This window comes from Erithacus rubecula, assembly GCF_903797595.1.
Source record: "Erithacus rubecula genome assembly, chromosome: 19".
Classification (NCBI taxonomy): Eukaryota; Metazoa; Chordata; class Aves; order Passeriformes; family Muscicapidae; genus Erithacus; species Erithacus rubecula.
Window position 1 is genome coordinate 10,035,889 of NC_136671.1, and position 9,675 is coordinate 10,045,563.

Consider the following 9,675-nt stretch of genomic DNA (forward strand, 5'->3'; position numbering starts at 1 on the left):
CACACCTCGGGGCCAGCTCCAGCTATAGTTTAACTTATAACATCAAGGCAACACAAGGACCAGCAGGCAGGGAAAATGTTTTTCAATAATGGATGCAGGAATTTGTGTGTGCTTGGATCCACTGACACAAACCTACAAAACTAGTGTTGACTGCACTGAGACGAGAAATGTTTATTTGGAGTGGCTACAATGAGCAGGACACAAACAAAACACTTTTCCCTCACGGATTTCACTGCTCTCTCACCAAACTCACTTCATTTTGCTCACAGAGGAGACACAGTTTATAGGACAAGGGATATCGACTTAATTCTGTAAGCCAACACACAATTCTTCTATTATATAAATCCTCCTAGACTAAACAAGCATTTAAATGATTTCTTGGGAAAAATAAGCTTATTTATGAGATAGAGATGTAAAGATCACACCCCTCTCCTATGGGTGATTGCACCCACATAATACCCAAAATGTACCCAAAGTAAACACCCATCTTAGTGCTCAGCCAGCTGCATTTGGTATTTTAAAAACATAAAGCCAAGTAGGTTTGTTTCTTTTTTTTTTTTTTTTAACAAAAGCTCCTTTAAACACCTAAAAAACACCTCTTAATGCAGAGTTACATATTTTAGCATACTAAATGTTGTGTGCTGAGCTTTCCTTTGCGTGTCATGAAGCTGCAAAATTCTTTCCAAATTCTGTAGTTTAGGAGTTTTTCTGTGGAATTTTGATTGTCACCTAGGGGGAAGAAAAAAGAAAATTATAAGTTTGGGGGGGTTTTTTGAGAGTTTTCAGGGGTTTGCACTGACGAGAGGCAGAGCACCCAATCAGGGAGAGGTGTGGAGATTGGGAAAGCTCAGGGAGAGGGGGGAGCTCAAGGTTTGGGGCACAGTTGGGTTTTAACTCTCAGCCCAGCCCTGGCACAGGGAGGATCTGGGGGTGGGAGGCTGTGGAGCCACAGGTACTCACGTTTTTCACCTCCACATAAGCCTCCAGGCCATATTCCCCCAGCTCCCGCCCATTCCCAGAGGCTTTGTAGCCACCAAAGGGAGCCTGGGCACCAAACACATCGTAGCAGTTTATCCTGCAATGGAAGGAAGGTGAGGATGAAACACCTGGAGATCAGGGAAGAGCTTCTGGCAGCACAGATGGATTTTCTGAGCAGGATTCCTGGATTTGGCCATTCCCTCAGCCAGGGGTTTATCAGGCATGGAATCCACCCACAGCTCTCTTTATCCCAGTGTCCTGTGACTTCCAGGGATGCAGGGGCAGCCACAGCTTCTCTGGCTGTGCCAGGACCTCAGCACCCTCACAGGGAGGAATTCCTTCCCAATATCTCACCCATCCCTTCCCCTGGCAGGGAAAAGCCATTCCCTGTGCCCTGTCCCTCCTTCCCTTGTCCCCAACCCCTCTGCAGCTCTCCTGGAACCCCCTGGAAGGAGCTTTAAGGTCAGGCTCACCAGACTGTCCCAGCCCTCAGGCTCTGGGACACAAAGTTGGCTTTGTCCAGGTCCCTGGTGAACACGGCGGCTGCCAGGCCGTACTTGGAGTCGTTGGCTCTCTCAATCACCTCCTCGATGGTTTTGAATTTCAGGATCTGCATCACCGGCCCAAAGATCTGCAAAATCCAGGCAGAGCAAGGGAAATTGGGTGTGGATGGAGGCTGTGGGTGTGCTGAAATCCCACAGGATGTGAAATTCAGTGTCACCTCCCCTGTGACAAAGGGCTCAGGGTGTAACCTGAGGGGAAGATAATGAAACACTGAGAAACCTCGAGTTTCACAGCTCTTCATGCTTGTAAACCTGGGGGGTTTGCAGCAAGAGGGGGGAAAAATTGCCACTGTTTTGGTTTGAAACAACATTTCTGTCCTAGTGCTTGCTAAGGAAGGCAGGAGCTTTTTTTAGAATGGAAAATGTAAACTTTTTTTTCCTGAATTATTATAATTTTGAAATGAAGGGGCTTTTAGGTAAAGATATAAAGATAAGAATAATAGTATGTATGTACTAGTATGTATAAATAAAACCCCTATAACTTAACAGGAAAATTAAAATAAAATGCAAAATAAAATAAAAGCAAAAACCCTGACACAGTCACAATATAACCTGACACCCTGTCAGAGTGTTGGTGGCACTGATTAAATGGTACTTGCAGTCCTCCTGAAGTGACAGATGTAGCTCTGTTAAAGTAGTAATCTTATAAAAAGATGTATTTTTTTTCCCTAGAAGTTTAGTAGCAATATAGATTAATTTAGCTTACTTCTAGAAATCTAATAAAAATAAGCTTTAGTATTATAAATAAATATGAAGCTTATAGTATTTTAAATCTCAAACTGTATCTAAGTAAGAATGCTTAGCTCCTCCCCCAAGTAAAACATCAAATAAAATGTTATTTTAACAATCATGCAATAAAACTCAGTAGCTTAGCTCCTCCCCCTAAGTTAAATATCTCACAATAAAATGATGCAATTTTAACAATCATGCAATAAAACCCAGTAGCTCATTAACAAAAAACACCCCCCTAAAAAAAAACCAAAAAAGCCATAAAAAAATAAAAACCCACTGCTCCACCTAGTTTTAACAGACAATAATAGAATAAATACTTTTAGTTACATCTCCCACTGCAACCTGAAACAGGCAGGAGGTGCTGCAGGACTCACCTCCTCCCTGGCAATGGTCATGTTGTCCTGCACGTCCCCAAACACAGTGGGCTGGATGAAGTAGCCCCTGTCTGCAGCAGGGTTGCCACCACACAGCAGCTTGGCTCCCTCCCTCTGCCCGGTGCTGATGTAGCCCAGGATCTTCTTGAACTGCTCCTCATCCACCTAAGAGCCAGGAGAGGACACACACATCAGGAAAAAGGTTCCACTCTCACCTGCTGTACTCTTGGCAATTCTTTGTTCCAAAAGGCTGCCAAGCAATCTCCAAAGGGAAAGGATCATTTTGAAATGGTAGCATCATTTTGGAATCATCTGGATGGTTAATTAGCTCCTCCCTCCTGCACCACTTCAATCTCTAATAATTGAACTTTGTGCACTTGTGCAGAAACATGAACATCTCTTATTGCAGAAACCTGTATGACACTTTTTTTCTAGGATAGGAGCTGAACAATCAGAGTCTTGGTGGTTGTGCTAAGGCTCAGACTTTACCACAGACAGAATCAAGATGTTATTTTACATCCCTGTATTTTTGCCCTGAGACCCTCACCTTCCCTTGAAGATTTCAGTGATGTTTCTCTGGAACTTAGACCTGTAGTGCTGGCACTTCCCTTTGTGAAGGGATCAAGATAAAGGCTGGAAATGCTACTTTTCCTCCAAGCAATCTCTTGTTCCAACAGGCTGCCAAGCAATCTCCAAAGGGAAAGGATCATTTTGAAATGCCAGCATCATTTTGGAATCATCTGGATGGTTAATTAGCTCCTCCCTCCAGCACCAGTTCCAATTAGGTTAATCAATAGAGCCAAGAATACTCCCATTCTAATCTACACAAAGACTCAAGGCTGGGACTGTTCCATGAGATAACAGCTCAGGGCATTTCCTGCCCTTACCTGAGGCCCCTGCTCAGTTTTGAAGTCGAAGGGGTTTCCAACCACCCTGGCCTTGGCCTTCTCCACACTCCTCTCCACAAACTCCTTGTAAACATCCTCCTGCACGTAGGTCCTGGAGCCAGCACAGCAGCACTGCCCTTGGTTGAAGAAGAGGGCAAAGTGGGCTTGATCCACAGCCCAGTCCACTAGGGAGAGAGAGACAGAACAAATAAGCAAATAAACCAAACCAGAGCCTGTGATTTCTTTTCAAAGGACAATTATCACAGAGACTAATGGAGATACAAAGTCCTTTCAGTTGACAGCATTTGCCATGGGTTGGTAGGGCAAGAGTTACAGATTTAATTCTTTATTAAAGCACCCCAGACTAGAGAAAAATACCTGAGTTAGGCTACTGTTCTCATTGGAAATTATCAGGTATTAAGGATGGATTTTCTTCCTTACTTAACTGCCATATAAAAGCATGTGCTGGCTCATCAAAGCCAAAAATGAGTTTATATGCAAGGGGTGAGGGAAGCAGGACTTCATAGGAGAAAAGAGTGGTGTGCTTCAAGAGAAATGGAAACAAACTGGAGCAAGGACTGGAGGAAGATACTGAAACAATTCTTTTTTGTTGATAACTGAACTACCCAGCACTGGGAAAAAAGTGGAAGTGGAGAAATGCTGATACACAAATGCAACAACTACAGCAGGAAGCACAGAGTGGTGGTGTCAGGGCTGGAGCCTCACATAGGAGAACTTTCCTTCCTTCTCCTTTCCCCTCCAGCTCTGCTTGGAAGAAGCCAAGGTAAAAGGAGCCCAGCAGCTACTCACTGTCTGCATCAGACATGATGATGTTTGGGCTCTTCCCTCCAAGCTCCAGGGTCACCCTCTTGAGGTTACTCTCTGCTGCAGCCTTTTGGATCAGGTGTCCAACCTGCAGGGAGAGCAGAGCAGGTGTTGGAATTAACTCCCACATCAGCAAGAGAGCTCTGGGTTTACATCTCAGTCAGCATTTAATGTTAATCCCCTCACTGGCAGGGCTTCAAGGCTGCCCAGAGTTTCACCTCCAGTAAGGAGCTCAAGGGAAACAATAGGAAATATTCTACAGAATCATAACACAGTGTCTTATGTACTGCAAATCTCTCAGCCTGGGATCAGCTGCAAACGAGGTGTGGAAGGCAAAGCCCCTGCAGTGTTTTACCCACTCTGGGATATGCCCTGCCCCCGGGGCTGAAGGGCTCCCTCACCTCGGTGGAGCCGGTGAAGGCAACTTTGTCAATGTCCATGTGGGAGGAGATGGCAGCTCCTGCCGTGGGCCCATAGCCAGGGATGATGTTCACCACGCCCGGGGGGAATCCAGCCTGCAATTCCAGCAGCACACAGCAACATCATTCCTGCTCCAAACCAAGGCTTTCACTCCCCTCCTCTCCTTGTGACACTCAGGAGGCTCCCACCAGCAACAGCCTTTACTCCTTTGATTTCCTTTGATTTTATTTTAATGCTGTTTGCAATAACCAGGATAATTCCTCTTCCCACCCCATATCCCAAGCACAATTTGAAGGTGTATATACACATATAAATACAGATATATGTTATTTTTCTGAACACCCTGAAGTTCATTACCTAATCAAACCTCAAAGAGTCCTTCCCTAATCAAGACTTGCATCATCTGCACACATATTTATATGAACAAGGGTTGGGTTTTTTTTGTTTTTTGGGGTTTTTTTGCTGAATCAACTGCTGAGAGACCCAGGACAATCCTGCCTTCCAGAAGTGATGGAATCCTGGCCTTGTCCTCACCTCTTTGATCAGACTGGCCACGTAGAGAGCACTCAGGGGGGTTTGCTCAGCCACTTTCATCACAACCACATTCCCAGTGGCCAGGGCAGGCCCCAGTTTCCATGCTTGCATCAACAGTGGGAAGTTCCACTGAAAAACAAGGAGGGATTTGCTGGTGTGAATTGCAAGTTTCTTTTTAGTCAGTAATTAACCAGTGAGCTCCACTCAAATCAGCATTTAGGTAAGAGTCGATTTTTTCCTATCACACAAAGTTTTTGGGTTAATTTTAGGTAATAGTTTAAATTTAATTGTGGTTCTGAGTCAGGTAATTCCTATAAATGGGCTTAAAGCTGTTTTTTTTTATTAGCAGATACAAACTAAACCCTCACTCAGAGAAATCAACAGGCAGTTCTGCCCTCCCCCAGTAAGAGCCCTGGGAGCTGGTGCAAGCCCAGCTTTGTTTACCCCTGGGAGGAAGTAGGTTTGCAACAGAGGGGAACTCACAGTGTAACACTGAATTCTTGCAAGGCTGCAGGAACTGCTGTTACATTTTACTCACCGGGATGATTTGTCCACAGACTCCCACGGGCTCATGGCGAGTGTAGCAGAAGAAATCTCCATCTAAAGGAATGGTTTTGCCATGGAATTTATCTGACCAGCCTGCATAGTATCTGGAAACAATAAGCATTCGGTCACTGGAATTAAAATAACAAGTCTGCTGCCAGCAGAGAAGAAAAGAGGCTTCCTCTTTTTCAGTCACTTCAGACACTGCTCTGTGCAGGTATTTCCCAAACAGGTAATTTAAAGAATGGACAATAAATAGAAATATTTGTGCCTCCCATTGCAATTTCTTGCTGCAACAGATCACCATCATTTGCTTGACTTTAGGAAATCAGAGGAATTACAGCAAAAAGTAAACCTAAAGTGTCTGGTATGAAACCTTCAGTCAGATCCACATCCCACAGCACCTGAATGTGGAGGTGGCTGAAGCTGCAGAGATTTAGTTCCATGGGCCAGCTGTGGCCTCCAAACCCACCTGAGACATTTGACCACCATGTCCAAATCCACCAGGTAGGAGATGGCATAGGGTTTGCCATTATCCAGAGTTTCCAGGGCCTGCAAAAGACAGAGAGGTTTCCTGAAGAGCTGGGGGGAAGCCACATGTACAGCCTGGAGCCAGTTCTCAGTTTGCAGCCTGAATGTGTCCTGCACATTGGCCTTTTGCTCTCAGCATCCCAAAAGTGCTTCCCCACCCCGTGTGGGTCTGTCCAAGCTGGGGATGAAGCCCCCAGCCCCAGTCCCACCCCCTGGTCCCCAGTCCCACCCCCCTGGCCCCCAGCCCCCTCTCACAGCCAGGTAGGCGCGGTCCCTCTCGATCAGGTCGGCCAGGCGGTTCAGCAGCTTCCCCCGCTGAGATGCATCCATCCTCCTCCAGGGAGAGCCCAGCTGGAATGCTGCCTTGGCTGCCTGCACTGCCCTGTCCACATCTGCCTGTGGGGGAGCCCAGCAAAGGGTGAGACAGGAGCAACCAGCCCCCACTCCCTCTCTGCAAACAGCAAAAGCTCTCCCTGCTCTCCAGGAGGAAACAGCACAAGAGGCTGCTCCTGCCAGGCTTTGGAGGGAAGAACCTGCAGCCTTGGCAGCTGCCCCACTGCAAGGCACTCCTTAATCCCAGGGGAGCACATGGCTACAGCCCTGAGCCACTTTCCTGAGCACAAACACTGAGAGGTCACAGCTTTCCCACCCAGGCTGCATCCCTGAGGAGCAAGGAGCAGGAACAGCAGTGGAGCAGATGGGTGCAACAGCTGTGCAGCCACAGCCTCTGCTCACCCTCTGTCATTTCAGCTACACACACTGCAAATACCATCAGGTTATTGCTGCAATGTCACCTGCTGGGTTAATATTTGCATCCTAGAACAAGGCATGGAAAAAGTGCTGGAAGTCTGCTTTTGGCACTTTTTCACAATCCAGTCTAGAGGAGCTTTTTCCTTGACCAGCTGTCTCTGATCCATGATTTTGTCCTGTCAGGGCATTTGCTGGTTCCTCCTTGGTTCTCTGTCCTGGCTTGCTGCAATGGTCTCGCCAGGACAAGCCAGGCTGCCACAGACAAGCAAACAACAAAGGGTTTCCCTCCCTCACTCTTCCCTTGGGGAACACACACAAGTTTCCAGATTGTAGGAAAAACCCCAAATTGCTGAAAAACACCACCTTAGCTCTGCCACAGACTCCTAGGAGAGCCTTGCATAAGACAGGTGATGATTGCATGACTTTAATCTCCAGCATTTCTCTTTTTTAGACCAGTAGTCAAGGAAGGCCACAAGCAGCACTTGGTATTTGCATAGATCAGACAGAGCTGCAAACACAGAGCTGCCCAGGTGAGACATGGGGTGGTGTCTCCCTCTGGAGCTGCTCCCATGGAGAACAAACCCATCCCATCCCAACAACATTTACCTTATCGCCCTCAGCCACCTGGCAGATGACTTCTCCTGTGGCTGGGTTAACAGTGGGGAAGGTTTTCTTGCTGACTGCATCGTGCCATTCATTATTTATGAAAATCTGCAAGGAAAAAGCCAAGCAGGGCTGAGCCTTCGAGCCAGATCCCAGGGGAATCAGGGCGAGCTTTGGTTCTTTGATGGCATCTGAGGAGCCTGGTTAATTAAAAGGGCTTAACTTGACTTGTGTGGGCTCCAAACCTGCAGCAATAAGGAGATGCTTTAGCCTAAAAGCACACAACACAGCCTCAAGTGAGTAAAAGAATTCACAGCTCAGCAAACAGCACGTGAATTAGAAAGGGTTCCCATCTTGGTAGGTCCTTGCACAAGCTGGAAACCTGGCTGGAGCTGTGCAGGGACACTGGGAAGCTCAAGAGACTGAAGAGTGGGAAAATGCTTCAGGCACAGACAATACAGTGAGTTGATTTTGTCCAGAGCACCAGAGCTTTTACAGCATTTCTTATGGTTTTATGGGTCTTAAGGGTCTTTTCCAATCTAAATGATTCTATTATTTCCCAGATTAACCGACTTTAGAGTCCCCGTGCACCAGAACCATGTTCTAACTGCAGCTTTTTACCAAATCTTTCTTTCTAAGGGTAATTCTTTTTTCAGGTGTCCGGCAAGGGAATGGGAGTGCAAAGATCGTGCTGCTCGCCAAGAACTCGCTGAACGCTCAGACAAGCACCGAGAGCCTGGGCACGGCCACCGGGGAGGGAGTGGCCGGGTGCCTTGGAGCTCTGCCTTGCAGCAGCACCTGGCACAGGTGATCCCACAGCATTTTCCTGGAGCAGGGTCCGGTCTGTGCAGATAGCAGCCAAGCACCTTCCCCTCCCGTGCCCTTTCCCCTTCCTGAGGTTGTTCGCAGCCGTGCGGGGTTGCTGAACGCACCGAGGGGAAGGGACAGAGCCGGCTGGCCATGGGACACACGCCCCGTGCCCTGCGGCTGCACCCAGAGCTGCTCTTTTCCACGGCTTTGGGCCCAAACCCGCGGCTGCTGCGGGCTCAGCGCCACCCCGGGCTGGCCCAGACGGGCGGACAGGGAGCCCCGAGCCGCCAGCCCAGCCCAGCCCCGCTGCCCGGGCTCCCAGCGCGGCCCTACCTTGTTATAGGCGATGTCGGGGCGCGGGTTGGGCGCCGGGATGGGGGAGGCGGCGGCCGAGAAGGGAGCCCGGAGCAGGGCCGGGCAGAGCCGGGAGCCGCGCACCAGCGCCCGCAGCATGCTGAGCTCAGCTGGGCCGGGCCCGGCCCCGCAGCTCGGGACAGCCCCGCTCCGCCCCCGGCCCGGCCCGGCCCGGCCCGGCCCCGCTCGGTACCGCCCACCTCGGCCCGGGGCTGCTCCCAGCAGCGCGGCTCGAGTTCAGACAGCTCGGCGTCCTTGCTTCCTACGGAATAGGCTCGGCTCGGCTCGGCTCGGCTCGGCTCGGCTCGGCTCGGCTCGGCTCGGCTCGGCTCGGCTCGGCTCAGCACGGTCCCGTTGGGATCGGTTTGGGCTCGGCACAGCTCAGCACCGTTCGGAACGGTTTAGCTCAGTTCAGTTCAAATCAGGCTTGGTTTGGTGCGCCAGAGGTGCCTCATCCGTGTCCAGCACGGGCCCTGACTGTCCCTGTCCGTGTCCCGTCTCTGCCATCTCCCGGTTCATGCCCAGGGAACTTTGTGCCTAATTGCAGGCAGCAATGGGAAAAAAGAAGAAGGAAAACAAACCCAGACACATCTCCGCTGAGCTGGTTACTTCTGCGGGAAGGTGATGAGGGAGAATTTGAGGACCTGGCTCCACGGATGTGCCACAATTACCGTTCACCCAAGGACCCAAAAAACCCCTCCGGTGTGTATGGGCAGTGGAACAAAGCCAGGGAAGTGCTTTCACAACAGGGAGTCTCTCGGTGAATGCAAA

At 49.2% G+C, this 9,675-nt stretch overlaps 1 protein-coding gene across 1 annotated transcript; it reads right to left on the bottom strand.

The window, feature by feature from the left end:
• Positions 1-488: 488 nt before the first annotated feature.
• On the bottom strand, positions 489-9,062 carry ALDH2 (aldehyde dehydrogenase 2 family member). The gene is made up of 13 exons (XM_079322119.1): positions 8,884-9,062; positions 7,744-7,848; positions 6,643-6,783; positions 6,329-6,408; positions 5,852-5,963; positions 5,314-5,442; positions 4,761-4,874; positions 4,345-4,447; positions 3,535-3,719; positions 2,648-2,812; positions 1,452-1,609; positions 961-1,075; positions 489-729 (listed from the first exon to the last, which is right to left on the bottom strand). Exons 1-13 carry the CDS (start codon positions 9,001-9,003, stop codon positions 697-699), a joined length of 1,560 nt encoding a protein of 519 aa, XP_079178245.1. The 5' UTR covers positions 9,004-9,062; the 3' UTR covers positions 489-696.
• Positions 9,063-9,675: the final 613 nt, after the last annotated feature.

Bases quoted from the DNA above. Each gene is read 5' to 3' on its own strand.
- ALDH2 (XM_079322119.1), bottom strand. From the start codon at position 9,003: ATGCTGCGGGCGCTGGTGCGCGGCTCCCGGCTCTGCCCGGCCCTGCTC. The intron at 7,849-8,883 runs GTAGGGCCGCGC...TTTTCCTTGCAG, and splicing joins CCGACATCGCCTATAACAAG to ATTTTCATAAATAATGAATG. The intron at 5,443-5,851 runs GTGAGTAAAATG...CTTGTTTTTCAG, and splicing joins TCTGTGGACAAATCATCCCG to TGGAACTTCCCACTGTTGAT.